Below are 18,755 nucleotides of genomic sequence, written 5' to 3' on the forward strand. Positions count from 1 at the left end.
TCCATGGCAGTCCAAATTAAGTTGCAGACTGCCATCTTATTTTGGTCTTCAATCTAATTTCAGCTCCCTATGTTTCACAGAAAGATTGATCAGTTCATGACTTTTATTTTCTTTTCTCTCCCACTAATCTCCAGTGGCTGAGGGCAAATTTGATTGGGTAAAACTATCGGCAGTGAAAAGCAGTTTAAATGCTGGAAGCAGAAGTGAACATGAGCATTAGGTGTCTACAGTGCAAAACGATTTAAAAGTGAGTCGTTTATTGGAATATAATTGAGAAAATATAGGATTTGCATAATTTTGAGAAGAATTTTAATTTGGAAATATAATTAGTATAACCTTTAAACAAACCCATAGAATTTCAGTGTGATTGCTCATCATGTTAATGATTATATTATCTATTGCTGTCTAAAATTGACCATGTGATCCTGAATGTGGAATTTATGCTTCGTAATTTACTTGTGTGATAATTACATATTTTATATCACATTTCTGAATTTTACCTGAGAACTGAGAAATAATATTGTCAGTTAAAGAAGGTTGTATGTAATAATTTTCACTTTTTTCACTTGTTTTGACTGTAAATGTGTCTAGCAAAAGGAAATTAACAACAGATTACTTGTAGAACTTTGTATTTAAAGTAAATTTGTACCATTATTTAGGCTGCAGTGCCAAAAATGGAGCCTGACATGCTGAGTTATGATCAACAAATAGCTGCACACACAGTTCTGAGGAAACATTACTGAGCCCAAACGATTTCTCTCTACAGGTGCTGCCAGACCTGCGCCTTTCCAGCAATTTCCATTTTTGTTTCTGATTTACAGTATCCACAGGTCTTTTGGTTTTTATGCTTCACACACAATAGCAGTCTGAAGTGTTTTTGATCTGTATCCATAGACTTTCTGGTAAAAGAGTTTTGTAAATGATTGATTATAGCATTGGACTAGCAACCATGAGCTAAAATACCACTGTGGTACAGGAAATCAAATTGATCTGGTGGCTTGTTGGCAGTCACCAAAGAATGTAGCCATAAAATCTGCTGGAACCTAGTTTACTCATCAGTGGTGCTTCTAGAACAAGAACCTAATTTGCTTTGTGCATGAATCTTATCTGTGCCACCTGCTTGACTTTTGAAGCCCCACAGAAACAAAGCAATTAATTATCAAATCCTAAATTTTTAAGGGCAATGAGCCTGAGTAACCAGTGCAGCCTTATTACATACTGTGTGGCAGACCTTTACCTCTCAAATTTGCAATAGCTTCACTATAACAGGAAAATTTAAAAACAATGCAAGCAGCCAAAATTTAAACTACTTTTCTAACCTTGACAATTGGCAAAGGGCCAACTGTTCCATCAGCTATTTGCTAACGTTAAATATTTAACAAGTATTTGAACAGCAAATGGAGCACTGCAACCAAGTCTGTGTACACAGCTGCAATCTCTACATTGCTGGCCAGGGAACCACAATTTTTTATAATGTTGAAAGTTTTAGAATGGAACCTAATTCTATCTGTATGAAACATGATTAGATTCATCGATGTAGTTGTCATAAACCTAATATTGTTTGGATCAAAGCTATTTTCCTCTCTCCAGTTTTTCAGACTTAATACAAACTTAAGATTATAGATCATATACAGTATAATTGAGAAAACCATAAGGATTGCAAGCTTTCATCCTTGCCTCGTTGTAGTCTCAATCAGACAACTTTAAAGGGTTGCTTGAAAATGGCCAGTGGTTTGAATGCAAAATTACATCTACTCTCCAAGCACAGAGGGGGAAAAAAAAATCAATATTTCTTTCCACTTTATATAAATGACGAATCGTATTTGTTTCGTTCTTCACTGCGAGAACACTCCTTAACAGTATTCCAGCAAGAAAGAATCTAATCATCGCCTCATGACATTACCATCACTCAATCCCCACTATTAACATCCTTGGGTTATTATTGACCAGAAAGTGAACTACACTTGCCACTTGTTACAAGACCAGATCAGAGGTTAGGATTCTTGCAGGGAGTAACGCATCACCCGACTCCCGAAAACCTGTCCATGATTACAAGAGACAGGTTGGGGTATGAGTGGATGAGTGCAGCTCTAACAGAACTCAAGAAACTGGATGTAGGTTTGCTCGCTGAGCTGGAAGGTTCATTTTCAGACATTACGTCACCATACTAGGTAACATCTTCAGTGAGTTTCTGAGTGAAGTACTGGTGGTGCAGCCTGCTTTCTATTTATATGTTTGAGTTTCCTTGGGTCGGCGATGTCATTTCTTGTGGTGACATCATTTCCTATGGTGATGTCATTTCTTGTTCTTTTTCTCAGGGGGTGGTAAATGGGATCCAAGTCAATGTATTTGTAGATAGAGTTCCAGTTGGAATGCCATGCTTCTAGGAATTCTCGTGCGTGTCTCTGTTTGGCTTGTCCTAGGATGGATGTGTTGTCCCAGTCGAAGTGGTGTCCTTCCTCATCCGTATGTAAGGATACGAGTGAGAGTGGGTCAAGTCATTTTGTGGCTAGTTGATCATGTATCCTGGTGATTAGTTTTCTGCCTATTTGTCCACTGTAGTGTTTGTTGCAGTTCTTGCAAGTATCGTCAAGCTAGTGGACCTTTGCGTTACCACCCACTTCACCTTCAACAACAAAATCTGCAGATAAACCAACGGAACATCTATGGGATCTCCGATATCAGGTTTCTTAGCAGAGGCACTAATGTAGAGATTCGAACAGACTCTTGTAAATGACATTAGTTTTGCTTGTTGTCTGTATAGGGTCTTTCATGTTCATTAGCTGCTGTTTTAGTGTGTTGGTGGGTTTGTGGGCTACCATGATGCCAAGGGGTCTGAGAAGTCTGGAAGTCATTTCAGAGATGTCTTTGATGTAGGGGAGAGTGGCTAGGGCTTCTGGATTTGTTTTGTCTGCTTGTTTGGATTGTTGCTCAGAAATTGGCGGACTGTGTTCATTGGGTACCCATTCTTTTTGAATACACTGTATAAGTGATTTTCCTGTGCTCTTTATAGTTTCTCTGTGCTGCAGTGTGTGGTGTCTCATTGAAATAATGTTCTGATGCAGCTTTGTTTGTGGATGTTGGGATGATTGCTTCTGTTGTTCAATATTTGGTCTGTATGTGGTGTTTTCCTGTCAATGCTGGTTTGAAGTTCCCCATTGGCTGTTCTCCCTACTGCGACGTCTAGGAGTGGCATTTGTTGTTTTCCTGCTCTTTAGTGAATTTTATGCCAGTAAGGATATTATTAATGGTCTTGAAGGTTTCCTCTAATTTGTTTCATTTAGTGATGACAAAGGTGTCATCCATGTGGCGGACCCAAAGTTTGGGTTGGATGATTGGCAGAGTTGTTTGTTCGAGTCTCTGCATTAGTGCCTCTGCTAAGAAACCTGATATCGGAGATCTCATGGGTATTCCATTGGTTTGTCTGTAGATTTTGTTGTTGAAGGTGAAGTGGGTGGTAACGCAAAGGTCTGCTAGCTTGACAATACTATCTTTGCTGATGAAGTTGGTGGTATTTGGTGTATGTGCCTTTTGGTTCTTCTAATAATGTAGTCAGTTGTTTCCTTGGCCAGGTTGATGTTGATGGATGTGAACAGGGCTGTGATGTCAAAGGAGACCATTATTTCATTCTCTTCTATCTTAGTGTCTTTGGTCTTCAGGAATTCTTGAATGGAGTGGCATGAGTCTTCTACTAAGTGTTTTAGTCTTTCGGGGATCAAGAAACTTGACATCACCCAGGAAAAAGTAATCCTCTTAATTGGTACCACACCTTTAAACAATGACGTTCTCCGCAGCTAGCTCACATCAGCAGCAGTATGTACTCTCTGCAAGATGCACTGCAGAAAGGCTCCTTAAACAGCACCTTCTAAACTGACGACCATTGCCGTCTCGAACGGCAAGGGCAGCAGATGCATGGGAGCACCAATGCTTGCAAGTTCCCTGCCAAGCTGTATAGCATCCTTACTTGGAAATGCATCACTCTTCCTTCACTGTTGCTGGCTCATAGTCCTGGAGCTCCCTCCCTAACAGCATTCTGGGCACACCAGTATCAAATGCAGAGGTTCAAGAAGGCAGCTCACCACTACCTTCTCAAGGGCATTTAGGATTGGGCAATGTCCAAGCCAATGAAGCCCACAATCTTTCACTTGAAGTTGATACCCAATTTTTAGTAGGTTATTATTAACAAATAACTACAATGAAAATGATTGTGAAAGGATATTGTAGGAGCTAAATTGAAAGCCCTTGGAAAAAAGATGAAATCATGATAGACGTGACCTTTAAAGCAGCATGAAGTTTGTGCTGCTGCTGGCTCGATTGAAAAATATCAGCCTGTAGCCACTGCTAACCAAACTGTACGTTGAGTGGATGCATCAGCATGAGGCCAATATTGAATTATTAGCAGCAGCACTTAAAAGCTAGCCTGCACCTTGTAAAGAAGAGGTGCATTGTAGCTGGAGTTGGTGCTTATCATTGTGAAACAGGATCTGACATGGAATAGAGTAAGTATTGAAACAGGAGAAAGAAAGCAGGCTGCAAGGTTTTTTTACATGCAACATTTGAGGTTTTGGTGGAAACGGGGAGGAAAGATATATTCTTGCTGTAAGAGGATATATTGAGAAATAGAAATATTGGAGAACAATATGAGGAGTTAAGCACAAAGATATGGATAAAATGGTCAGGATCAATAAACATATCTTCAAATGCTTTATTGCAGCATTTCCAATTGTAGCCATGGTCACTCCTTAATTTATCACAGTCTCATCACTGGCCTACTGTAAATTTTTAACAATTGGACTTCTTACCTAATATTTCTATGCTTCACCTCATCCTCACACACTTAGCAGTGCTACAATACTCATGTCCGCAACACACAAGTGTCTCTTACTGACAGCTGTTCAATCACAAGAGCCAGATCAACCAGATTGCCTGATGTACACTGACGCACTTGCTGCTCTTTTGCAGGGCAAGGTAGCATATAACTGGAGGTGCCCTAAGTTCTATCTAGGAGGGATATTGTGGTTTGCATGTTCTGAACCCTATAGAGGAGGTGGTGTTTGCGGCACCCGCTACTGAATGCATGACCAGCGACAGATCTGAAACCATTTAAGGTGACTGTATTCTTGCACCTAATCCTCTTCATATTCCACTTACCCTTTATCATTAGTGATCTTCTGGTTTTCAAGTTGCAAATGGTACAAGTAGCATCTCTAGCTTCCCTACTCCCTATATTTCAGCTTTACTTTGTATTTTTTACTTTTTGGATACACCAAAGGGTCAGCCTGGACAGGCAATGATACAACACCAAGATGGCAGTGATGATAAAGACACAGCACTGTCAGTGTATTTCACACTTGTGGCCATCAGATCAAATACCAACAGTATATGGTTGTAATAAATTATCCCTCAGAGGTGACTCCTAGGCCCCCCCCCCCCTCCCCCCCACCCAGTCAAATTCCAGATGAGAAGAAAGGAGAAAGGGCCTCATCCCACAGCCTCTGGAATTCTCTCAGTAGGGAGCCAGAAACTCACCATAATAGGGCAACGACACAACAAATCCTGATCAAAGGACTAAAATCAGGAGGGAGGCAGGTAATTTACCTCCCTGCACCTACCCCGCCCTTGCAGTCAATCCTCCTTACTGACTCTCCCTTCCTTGGGATCTCCTGTCAGACTCCACTTGTGTCACTTCCATGGCTGCAATATTGACCCTGATGGAAGACTGAGCACAAAAATGATAGTGGATTATTGATCCTGGTGGTACTGAACAGTTTCCAGCCTATGATTGGCTAGAAGCACTGATATCCTCACTAGGTACTTGGTTTGAAAACCCAGAAAGCCTGTAATTATTTGGGTAAGTGGATGTGCCCCTTTCACGATCCTTAAATTCTGCCTTCTCAGTAACGTAGAGACACAGTGTGTGTGTGGTGTGTCACTGGGAACCAATAGATGATAGTCAGTGCAAGATAAATAGTGGTTATTAGTTGGAGCAGTCACCTCCAAATTGGCCCTGCTGGTTGCAGATTTGTGTTATGTGCAGATTGACATCGCATTCTGCCTGCTCTGCAAGGATACATTAAACATGCAGTGAACGAATGTCTGGGCCTCCACCAGTGCGGCATCCTTTACAATTAGTTCCACAGGGATGGATACATCATGGAAGATGTATTGAAACTCCAAAGCACAATTAATGTTACCCAAAAAATAAGTGCTAACAAGACCATTCTCTCCCTTAATATTTCAGTTGAAGTGGCATCTTCATTACTGTATAATTATTGGTTCCAATATAACTATACTCCATATAATCCAATAGATTCAATGAGATGACAATAATGCCTGTCTCTTCCTCTGTCTTGTCTCAGGATAGATTTCTAGTTTTCTTGATTAGATTTCTAGTTTTTTACAGAAATCCAACATACTGCTGTTGGCGGCATTTGACACACTTGTTTTATCTGTTGGAATGTGAACTGTGCCCAGTGACAGCAAATCCCTATCACCTGAAAGGTAGTGAGATTTAAAAGTATTTTTGAAATCTGTTTGGGTGCAGGCACTAAAATTTTAAGGTTCAGCTGTGCTGAATGCAAACAAGAAGAAGCAGATAAAGCTGCTTTACTGAAAATCTGTTGTCAAGTTCTACTGATGCTTGATCAGACTCTAGCAGCGATACTGTGTTCAACTTTGGGCACCAAACATCTGAAGGTTAAAACATTCCACCTCAACAAGTTAGCCAACCTCTTTGAAGGGTGCGTCTGGGATAATGGTTTTTCTCTTCCATCTTACATTATTACTATACCTTTTCAAGCTGAAATGTGAAATTCCATTTAGGACTGTGGATTTTTCAGCTGTGTTTCCTAATAATAGAATACTCCTAATAACTACTCATCTTGTCAATTTTATTACTACTCCTCAATTAACCAATTGCTACACAATGCCATGTGCTACTCAGTTTCTCTCATTGGTGTTCCCATCTTTGCTTAAAGTAAGTCCCTTAATGAAAGCCACAGCTTGTTTACACAGAAATCTGATTAGGTAAAACACAATTTAACATCCTTTGGAGGAGCCGGTGTTGGACTGGGGTGGACAAAGTTAAAAATTGCACAACACTTTTCAGTAAAGCAGCTATATCTGCATTTTGAAGCTACTGCCTCCAAATAAACCTGTTGGACTATAACCTGGTGCTGTGAGATTTTTTAACAATTTAACATGCTGTTCTTATTTTACTTCTGCATAACATTATTTGTCTATGAAGGGCAAATTTTCAAATATCTGTCTGAACATGTGCAAAGATCATGTCGACAGAAATTAGAAGTCCTTAACTATTGACCTAAGACCCTAAGCATTAAGAAGAGTAAGCTACATGAGCTGAATACAGATTATAAGTGAAGGAGATGTTCATGCTTTTCAATGGGATCCAGGATTTCATAAAAGATCAGATATATTTTAAGTCAGCTGTGAGGAATAAATGTTTAATAATTGACAGTGAATAAGAGTTATTGTTTATATTCTCGCAGGTCTTTCAAAATAATTCAGAAAAGCAGTTTTGATGCAGAAAAACTTCATGGAAAAACCTGAGGAATTTAGGTAAGAATTGTTCTTAATGTGTTGACTTGTGAAACAGCCCCACTTATCATGTAATTTTTAAAAAGAATCTATTCTTTAGTAACTAAAGCTGCTGAGTAAATTTAACTCCACTTGCACTTGTTATAGAGTTCATAATTAGTGGCTATAATGAGAGCAAAGATTTCAAGTAAACCTTGATTTAAAAAAAATAGATGTCAAATTGGTTTGCAGAGGTGAAATCATCTTAGCTCATATAAATCAAATGAATAATTGACTTATAATCTAAGAAGAAATGGAATTTTAATTTGTTTTTCTAAACATTTCTGATATGAATAGGTTACAAGATATCAGTAGGACATTTTTTCGTGAGTGGGCACCAAGTGTATGTTAAACAGAATATTCCTCTTGCTAGATATATCTACAAATGACCTTCAAACGCCAGAGTATATTTAACTTGCATAAATTTTCCAATTTACTGACCTTGGATGGGAGATATTTTTGAAGGATTGAGTTTCCAAATTCTGTCAGCTAGAGTATAAATCTCATCCTAATGAAGAGGGATAAATGTATATATCAATGTTTCCTTTTGATGACAAAATAGAGTTGCTCTGTGGACCCCAGTATTGTTTCAAATGTTCACTTTTTTTTCTCTCTTCCTGAATCTTAATGTCAAAAATTGAAGACCCATTGTGCATGATCACAAAAACACAAAGATAATTTTGTGTTCTGCCAGAGTAAGGAGTGTTTAATTGAAGTAAATATGTTTATACTTTTTTTTGGAATAATATGCTGAAGGTACACTGATGCTTTATTGATCTACAGTTATATTTATTTTCCATAAATGTGAAGCAGCAATATTTCTTAGTTATTTGTTACACATATTTGGAGATTTAATTTCAAGTGTCTTCTACTGTTTCTGATATGTAGCACAAATGGGTTCATTATCTAAAAACGTCAGTATAAGAAAGAGAAATAGTAAATATTAAATTTTTAAAACAAATATTAGGATTTCATTTGAAGTATATCCTATGAGACTACTTTCTTAGAATATTAAATTGGAGATCATCTTTAAAAAAACCTAAGATAAAAACTGTTCATAACTTAAATGTCAGATAATGTTTTTAAGACAGGAGACAAGCAGAAACATTGACATTTACTCTGTTCTTGCCTTTGTGCACAATTGGCTTTTTCATAATAGGTGAGACTGACAGATCATGCAGTCGTCAGGGCACCGATTTCGGGATGTTGACCATCATCCTCTGCTGAGCTCCGAAGATGACTTTGAGTGCTCGTCAGGAAATGTGGAAGTCGTGGATCGGATCTGGTTTATTCGTGATGGATGTGGAATGGTCTGCGCTGTCATAACCTGGCTACTGGTTTTATACGCAGACTTTGTTGTGACGTTTGTAATGCTGTTGCCTTCCAAAGACTACTGGTACTCACTGATAAATGGCATTGTATTTAATAGTCTGGCAGTGCTGGCTCTTTCATCCCATCTGAGAACAATGTTGACAGACCCAGTAAGTACATACGGAATGAAAGTAGATTATATTGTATCAAATAAACTCAATTGAAATATTAACAGTTATTGCTATATTCAAATTTTGTTGCAAATGCCTTCAGATAAAATGGTGTTCAGTTGTACATATTGAGGGATTACGATCTTAATGTGTGTCAGGTTCATTGATTTCAGCTTCAGAAGTACTGGGGAGACTAAAATCAACATCTGTATGGCTACAAGTGTCAGCCAAGGTTTCTCTTTCATATTGACAGTTAGCCACTTGTGTTTTTGTACATACATTTACTAACATTAAGGCAGTTGGCCTTTCCATCTGCTTTCACATATAAAGAATGATGCCCTAGGCAAGTAACCAATAATGGAGCCATAACTTGAGAATACGTCAGTGATTTTGGTGATTTCATAGTGATTGGGGAAAAGGACTGGTTAAAAAGGAGATGATTTTGCTGGTTTTTATTACCACTTTCTGCTTGCATGGTCATTTTCAGGGAGCTATGGCCTTGAACCCTAAGATCCTTCTATACACCAATGCTGTTCGGAGTCCTGCCATTAACTGTATACTTTTCCTTAACATTTGATCTCCCAAAGTGCACCTTCTCACATTTGTCCTGATTAAACCCTATCTGCCATTTCTCTGCCCATATCTGCAACTGATCTATATCCTGCTGTTTCCTTTGACAACCTTCTACACTATCCACAACTCCACCAATCTTTGTATCATCTGCAGATTTACTAATACACTCATCTATGTTTTCATATAAGTCATTTATATATATATCATAAACAGCAGAGGTCCTGGTACGGAACACCGCTAGTCTTGGGCCTCCAGCCTGATAATCACCCTTCCCCCACTACCCTCTGTCTCCTATGGACAAGCCAATTCTGAATCCACGTGGCCAAGTCTCCATGGATCCCATACATCTTAATCTTCTAGATGAGCCTGCCATGAGGGACCTTGTCAAAAGTCATACTAAAATTACTGTAAACAACATCCACTGCTCTACCCTCATTGATCATCTTGAACCCTCGAAAATTTCACTAGGAGAAAGTGAGGACTGCAGATGCTGGAGATCAGAGCTGGAAAATGTGTTGCTGGAAAAGCACAGCAGGTCAGGCAGCATCCAAGGAGCAGGAGAATCGACGTTTCGGGCATAATTCCTGAAAATGGGCTTATGCCCGAAATGTTGATTCTCCTGCTCCTTGGATGCTGCCTGACCTGCTGTGCTTTTCCAGCAACACATTTTTCAGCCCTCGAAAAATTCAATCAAATTAGAAAGGAATGACCTGCCCTGCACAAAGCCATGCTGACTTTCTCTAATTAGGTCATGATTTGCCAAATGTGCGTAAATCCTATCCCTAAGAATTCTCTCTAAAAGTTTTCCAACCATCAATATGAAATTCACCGGTCTATAGTTTCTTGGATTATCCCTTGAACAGAGGAACAATATTTGCTACTCGCCAGTCCTATGGGACCTCTCCAATGGCTAACAAGGAAACAAAGATCTTGGTCCTGGTCCCAGAAATCTCCTCTCTTGCTTCTCTTAGTAACCTGGGCTAGATACCATTGAGCTCTGGGGACTTATGCACTTTAATGCTCTTCAAGAGATCCAATGCCACTTCTTTCTTGATCTCAAAATGGCTAGCATATTTGCATGCCCCAAACAAATCTCACCTACATTCTCAGCTTCCAAGCACAGACTCCTTCCTTTATCCTTGAGTAGTCCTGCCTACTCCCTAGTTATCCTCTTGTTTTTAATGTATCTATAGAATGCCTTGGGCTTCTGTTTAACCCTACTTGCCAACATTATTTCATGGCCCCCTTCTTGCTCTCCTAATTCTCTGCTTGAATGCATTCCTTATAATCCTCAAAGGCCTAGTCTGATTTTTAGCTTCCCAAACATTACATATTCTTACTTTTGACTAAATTCACAATCTCCCTCGTCATCCAAGTGTCCCTTACCTTGCCCTCCTTAGCCTTCCTCCTTATTGGAGCATGCTGGTCTTGAACTCTTATCAGCAGGTCTTTAAACAATTCAAATGTGTCAAATATAGGCTTGCCTGATAGCGTCTGCTTGCAATTAATGCTCCCTAGCTCCTGCTTTATCCTAACGTAATTTCCCTTGTCCCATTTAGTACTGCCCTGCAAGATCTTGACTTGTCCTTGTTCATAATTCATTTCAATATTTATTCACAGTATTCGTGTTAATAATTTCAGTGAATCAGTAAATATTTGTTTGCTTGCTTTGTTGATTATCAAGCAAACTCAAGAATAATCAGACTGCTATTGTTCTGATATGGATTTAAATTTTCTCAACTTTTTATTTGATGTAAACAGTATATACTTCTATTACAATCCCCAGAATCACTAAGAGCTTTTAAATGATATTTGAATTTTCAGTGGCTGACTGAAAAGGATCACACAATAAGATTTCAAGTCTTAAGACTTTTATGGCAGCAAATAAAATAATAAGCAAAACAAAGCAAAAGTAGTATTGACTGAACAGATTAAGTTACTTATGTTCTAAACTACTAGCTTTTGAAAAAAAAAACTATGAATCTCGTGCCGCAGTTATATTTTTGTCATCCATGAATTTAACACTTAATTCTTTCAAAACCTGTTCAAAGCTAATCCCACCATCTGTGGCCCACTTTTTCCTTTTGCAGTCGGTATCTTCTGACCCCAGAAATACCTTTTGCTGTATTGTCCACACTAAAGATTCCATTTCTCTATCCTAAGCTGGGCAAATGTTCAAATCTCCTTCAGTATCTCTAAAACTTAATTTCTTGAATCTGTGTATAACCTCTCACCTGCATTCTGTGGGTTAAGCATTGGGAGAGCCGGCCTCATCACCCGTGTTTTCAGGGGTCTGTTCCTTATTCTTTTAGACTGCTTTGTGTCTGAGAGTTTCAGGGATATTTTACAAAACCTGAATATCAAAAATCCAATGCCTTGTTATGAATTATTTCCTTCTCAAAGCCCATCTCCATTGCATTGTAAGTCACACATGTTTTATATCCAGAGGGAAAAGGGGTTTTAGTGGGTTACTCTTCAGAGGGTCGATGTGGACCTGTTTGGCCAAAGGGCCTGTTTCCACACTGTAGAAATCTAATCTAATCTAGAAATGCTAATTAGTTCTCATCTACCTTCTCAACTCCACTCTGCTTTGAGTGAAATCAACAGTTTAATATACTACTTTTCCCGAAGCCTAACATTCCTAAGATTTCCTTTAGTTTTTTTAGAGACTAATATCTGTCCAAAGTCTGAACAGACACTTGTTCATTCTTGTGGACAATGACACATCTTGCATCATCATCTCAGCAAATCAATCTGTGTTTCCCTTAACTTCAAACAAGTATGCCATCCAAAGTTGTTCAGCAGAATTCAGACTCCATTTTACCTTATATTGAATCATCATCCTCAAAGCATAAAAATCTTACAAACATTGGCATTGATTTTCATCAAAGGGTTAGGTGTGCAGAGGCATTGACCTCCAACCTTTGTTCATGTCCCCACAGATGTTTACAGATCCTTAATGCTTCCTGTATTTGGTTGGGGGAAATGGTGTGTTCCATCTACATTGGGCAACAGCCCGGGCAACCCAAGAGGACATGAAAATGCTACTAGTTGTCGAGGCAAATTAAGCAAAAAGCCTACCTCAGGACCTCCAGCACTGCTCTAAGTTAAAATAAAAGAGTACAACATAAAACATTCCTCCAACTCTCATTTATCACGCCCAAGCAAATCCACATATAATCCTCATGCATCATCCATATCAACTCTCTGTTTAATGTCCTGTATACCGCCATGATCTCCCAAGATCCCTTTGCAAATGGTGCCGACTTCCACCCACTACCCTTTCTTCACCTACCAGGCTGACTCACCTAGCATTCACAAGTACTGTGCAGGCATGAGATAATTGGAGTTTGATGTTGTACTCTCATTCATAAAAACATACCGTTGACAGGTCACCATTTCTCTACAGGTTGACATTTCTTGATGCTTTTGAAAAGTTGGACTGTTCCAATCAGTTTATGCACTTTTTACATATAATCTTCATCTCTGTTAATAAGACCAAAGGTTATCTGACCCCTCTCCGTCAGGGATACTGTCCTTTGCACCCAATGATATCTAAGCCCATCCGTAAGTTCCCTTGAAACCATATCCACATAGGTACCTCAGCACTGTAATGTGGCTATCTGCAAGAATTGTTTTGAGAACAGGCCTGCTCTGAGCTGGTCTACTGTCCATACTCCAAGCTGGAGACATCAGAATCAGATGGGTCGAGGCAGCTAATAATTTAAATGGCCAGCTGCCTCCATGAAATGGTAGGATTCCAGATAAATTTGACTTGATTCTATCTGTTAGATACAAAATGGATTATACCACGGTCAGTGCTCCCAATGTGAAGCCTCCTCATACCATTGAAAATACTGTATTGTATGATTTTTCTGCTTAATCTAGAGGTTTCCCCTCCCTGCCTGAAAATCATTGTGATAACTTGCTATGGTGACTGAACGTTTTGCTATGTTGGCAGTTACTGTGAACTGACATGACTCATGTTTTAGATAATTAAAATTACTAATTTTTTCAGTTTGCATTGTCTTCTGTTTCCAACTGTTTAGTGGACATAAGAAATCATTTTTCAACTGAATAATTGATTAATTCCAGCCCAAAAATTTGAAGTTTTATTCAGATTTGGACTGGGTGCAGGGACTAAACTATAGTTTTCCAGTGATAAATTTAACAGTATCTTTATTCATATTTTGATAATTTGAATCTATCAAAGTGTCTGTCACTGAAGAATATTTTTTGTGATTCCAACAAATTAACTTTAAAGATGTAACCTGAGTAATTGTTGTACGTAAACATGTATTTTACTAAGTCAAAGAATATCTTGATGCCAAGTCTTAAGTATTGGAAAAGAACTGAATTAAGTTCAGACTAGAAAGTCTAGGAATTGTATCATTACACTTTGATGTCCCAGAGCATTTGACCAGTATTTCTTTTGAATCTTCAATATAATCTTATGTATAAAATTGAAAAGCAATTGTAAGTCTGCAAAGAGCACCGCAAAACAAGTGTTAAGTGCTCCAAAGTGAAGAGATAGGAAACAGTTTTTGGGGAGGGGGGGGGAACGAAGGCATGCTGAACATGGGAGTACATTTCCCACTTTGCTGCCACTCATACTACATTCTCAGAAGATTGTGCAGCACTTTCAAAAATGATTGAAATTTTAGTTTTGCTGTCTGTGGGCATCTTCTACTTGCTTATTCCCCAGATAACTTTTGATTGAGTCATGTTGCACAAAATTAAGATCAGTGCTTTAGAATATTTCACATTGAACTGAAGCTTTGAAGTGTTGTTAATATAATGCATGACACTAGTTAAACACCATGGGCTGAAATATTACCAAAAATCAGCAAGTGTCAATTTCAAGGAGTTTCATGGAAGTTTTTTTTCTCTATGAACTCTAGAGAGATGCCTTGCAATTCTCCACTGTTCACCTCATCATGTATGCACAACATCTCTATGATGCCACTCTCATGCTACCTTGCACTTACTTGTGGCCTAAATGCTCTCTGCTGCCAGGACTTTCTGGAATCTGTGCCATTTGTGCAATATTGAAATCCCAGCTGTGCACCAGGGCAAAAGCTGCAAACCAGACACTGAAATTTGCACTTTGTTGCTGCACAGATCTCAAGGACATAGCTGAGAAGGGGAGGTTGGTATCCTGTTTTGCCAGCATCATCTTTAAAGGTCCACGTGGACAAGTATTCTCAGGGCTACCAGAGGAGATATGGCACCAAACAATGCCAATTTGATCTGAGGTTGCCAGTCAGGTCTGTCAGTGGAGCAGTGGAATACCCAATGCTATGGGAAGAAGGTTCATGATCTTCTGTGCTCTGCAAGGATAAGTAACACCATCTTCTCTGCTATCTCTCACTTAGTCTGACTCTATTCCTGCACCCATCGCTGACTATTGATTCATGCTCTATCACTCTCACTACTGCCTGCAGCATTATCCCTCACTCACCTACCCACCCCAGACTCACTGGAATCCTAACTATTCCTACACGCTCACTCAGGATACCTCACCATCTTTCCCCTGCCTGCACAAGCACTAACAACTGTGCACCTACTTTCATCTCACTTTGATCCCTCCATTTTTATTATTCCAGGAGAAATCAGCCAACAATAATGAAGAGAAAGCCAAGACAGGTGGTGTCCAACATCCACCTCCTCACCCTCTGCAAGGATAGACTCCCATGCCTTGCCAGGAGAGGACAATGCCTGCTCATATGGTAATACTAAGACCTCCATGTGCTGGCAACTAAGTAAGATTCATTGTCAAGTGCTACACTGTTCTCCCATCACCAGTAGTATGAACATATTCTTAACATGCCTACGCTCCTAAACTTACTTTGCAGTCCGTTACGTCTTTTGTTTCTTTCAGCCAGCAGCAATATCCGCACAGTCTGCACCTTCAAAGAGAAGCCACTCCATACCTGAGGAAGAAGACACAAACCCTGCGAAGACACGTTGGCTATTTCTACAACTTCCAACAGCTCAAGTGATGCCACCTTGATTGGTACTGTAGCTAGATTAGGCTTGGGAGCACATTCTGGTGAGCACATCACAGTCACACCGAGGAAGAAACTTCCCAGGTCACTGGTACTACGCACTGTCAGAGAACAGACACCTGTTCAGCTCCCAAGCAGAGAGAGCACCCCATGGTGTTGGTCATTAATAACTTAATTCAGATGAACAACCGATACAAAAGCTGTGTCAGAGATACGCAAGGAATGCAGATCAAAGATTAGAGGAGTCCTCCAAATCTGTCTGTACTGTACTGCCTCCACCATGCATGTGTCTGGCTATCTCCACAAATACATTCAAAATTGCCACAGAGACAGGTCCAGCACACTCAATGCCTGCTGGAAATAAGCTGGTTTGCACTCCATCACTGTAGCCTTGCTGCTCACTGCTAACAGCAAGGTAATAGGGGTTGAGGGATCTTGACTTCACTTGTAGGTATCCCTTTTTCTCAAGGCAGTGCAGTGCCTGCAGGCAGCAATCTGGAAGAGGAATCACATACAGGGTCTCCAGCAGACTCCTATCTGGACACTCCAGAGGCACATGGCCACCCTACCTTCAACCTGGCTGTAACTTACAACTGAGGAGACATCTTATGACTCTTGATGGTCCAGTGGTAGAAGATATTGCATTGCTGATAAGCTGGACATCTTGACACGACATTCTGACTACCACCTCTGAACAGAATGTCATAACCCTTCTCCATTGAAGATAGGTGACTGTGGATCTCATGCATTTTGTTGCAGCATGAGAGTACCTGTGGCTTGAAACTCTGCATTGGGAGACTGCTTCACATCTGCTGAAACAAAAGCTTTTTCCAGAAATTGCTGGAAGAACTCAGCAGGTCTGGCAGCACCTGTGAAGAGAAATCAGAGTTAGTGTTTCAGGTCCGGTGACCCTTCCTCAGAACATCTCTTCAAGGTTGATGTTGGTCCTGGACATCCAAACCCATGCATTCCTCATCTGTGTCTTGTTGTAATGGATCAAAGGGCTGACAGCTGCTTCCATTCCTGAATCCACTGGGGACGATTCTAAATAATCCAAATGGGCTCTGTCAGAAACAAAGCAACTCGTCAGTAATATGGATCATTCAGAGGTTGCAGCACACACAAATGACATTAAAATTCAATAAAAGTTTGGGAAATGGACACTTGCACTAAGGAGAGAGATGGATGGCCTAAACTTTTACATTGTTGACATGATTCACATGAATGCTGCTCAAGCAAATTAATGCTCATTCAGTAGGTGATTGTATGTGTGGTAGAAGAATGAGAACTTCTCCTTTTACTCTATTCTCCACATTAACTAAGAAAGGCAGTTTTGCATGTAGGATTGCAGTGTGGATGTTTTAGAATCCATGGTGAGTGAAGTGAGTTGCTATCTTGTGCAGCCTATGAAACTTTGGAAGGTGATTGTGAATTGTGGAACTATGGTGAACCTTTCAAGCTTGCCTGGCATTACTTACATTTCACAGTCCGGATTAATTTGTGATGTTGAATGATATAGTCAGGGCGTTTAGTCGAGATCACTGTTCAGTGCTGAGGTTGACATGCAGAATTACATGATAACAAATGTCTGTAGTTTAGACTAAGACAGTGTCTGTTTAATGTATTGCTCCTTGTCAGGTCTCGCATCGCTCACACCTAGTGCCCACTTCCTTCCTCAGGGTGTGGTGAAAGCCATCTTTTATCTTATAATTTGGATTAGGATGGAAGACAACTCAGGTAATGCTTCACAGAGTAAGTTGCAGGCTCAGTCTAGATCATGCTCTCTCTCCTCTTCTACCCCCATCCCCCAATGTTTCCTTCTGCCTTACCCTCCCTGTCAACCTCATCAGCTTGATTTTCTCCACATTTCCACCCAACTGTCTTATTTAGCTGTTCATTTCCTCACTTTACTCATTTAACCCCATGCATAAAGGTTAGCTATGGCAAATGTTGTTATGCAGTGACCCCTCATGAAAGCCAGGACAGTGGTGACCATCAATGACCACCTTCCACAGTTACTTCTTGCTCTGTCGTATTCTGTTCCTTTTTATATGTTCAGCTGCCTTCAATCCACACAGTTAACTTCCAAACTTACCCACCACAACAATAACCCCTGAAAGCCCCTCTTGACTTACATTGAACAGATCTCCAGATTGACGCCCCCTAACTGACTTAGAAAGTCAGCACCCACTGATGAGAATCAGACCAATGCAGCTCCCCAGTTGACCTACTCGTTACACTGTATGTGCAGAACTGACTAGCCAACTTCCCAAATTCTAATGATACTGACCCCTAGACCATAGTCTAAGCACCCAACTGACCAAGTCTAGGCTCCTGGACTGAGATCAGAACTTCTGTGCAGGTACCCACTGATTGACAACAGGTCCCCTTGATTTTCACTGAGCACTACTCCCTCAGACTGAGAAATAACCAATCGGTTGAAGTTGTACGGCAGCAGTGTGTTTGCCACGTAAGTTGCTATAGGTGTGACATTTTTGTAGTACGGTTCTGTGCAGCAAGACCTCATCCTTTTGACTAGCCATGGTTAGCAACCAAGACAGGCTTCATGTCTGTACTAGAAGGCAAAGCAAGACAGCAGTCAAAGAACAAAGAAAATTTACAGCCCAGGAACAGGCCTTTTGGCCCTCCAAGCCTGAACCAATCCAACTGTACTGTCTAAACCTGTCGGTCAATTCCTAAGCATCTGTATCCCTCTGCTCCCCACCTACTCGTGCATCTGTCCAGACGCATCTTAAATGAATGGACTGTGCCTGCCTTGACCACCTCTGCTGGCAATGCGTTCCAAACGCCCACCATCCTCTGTGTGAAGTACTTGCCACGTGTATCCCCCTGAAACTTTCCACCTCTCACTTTGAAAGCATGACCTCTCATTATTGAATCCTTCACCCTGGGAAAAAGCTTGTCTCTATCCACCCTGTCTATACCCTTCATGATTTTGTAAACCTCAAACAGGTCCCCCCTCAATCTCCTTTTTTCTAGTGAAAATAAACCTAACCTACTCAACCTGTCTTCATAGCTAGCACCTTCCATGCCAAGCAACATCCTCGTAAACCTTCTCTGCACCCTCTCCAAAGCA

The 18,755-nt window shown here is 40.2% G+C and overlaps 1 protein-coding gene across 8 annotated transcripts in view; it reads left to right on the forward strand.

Moving 5' to 3' along the window:
- zdhhc7 (zDHHC palmitoyltransferase 7) overlaps window positions 1–18,755 on the forward strand; it is a 75,205-nt gene that overhangs the window by 27,284 nt on the left and 29,166 nt on the right. For 5 of the 8 annotated variants that reach the window (XM_072595921.1, XM_072595922.1, XM_072595925.1 and 2 more), the window contains 2 exons: window positions 7,509–7,578; window positions 8,756–9,077. In XM_072595921.1, the coding sequence (XP_072452022.1) occupies window positions 8,772–9,077 (306 nt within the window). In that variant the 5' untranslated portion in view covers window positions 7,509–7,578; window positions 8,756–8,771. Of the gene's footprint in view, window positions 1–134; window positions 248–6,474; window positions 6,502–7,508; window positions 7,579–8,755; window positions 9,078–14,835; window positions 15,380–18,755 lie in introns of those variants that run through there. The other 3 variants (XM_072595923.1, XM_072595926.1, XM_072595927.1) reach the window with 3 other exon arrangements.

Source organism: Chiloscyllium punctatum, chromosome 26 (genome assembly GCF_047496795.1).
Source record: "Chiloscyllium punctatum isolate Juve2018m chromosome 26, sChiPun1.3, whole genome shotgun sequence".
In the NCBI taxonomy this organism is placed as follows: domain Eukaryota; kingdom Metazoa; phylum Chordata; class Chondrichthyes; order Orectolobiformes; family Hemiscylliidae; genus Chiloscyllium; species Chiloscyllium punctatum.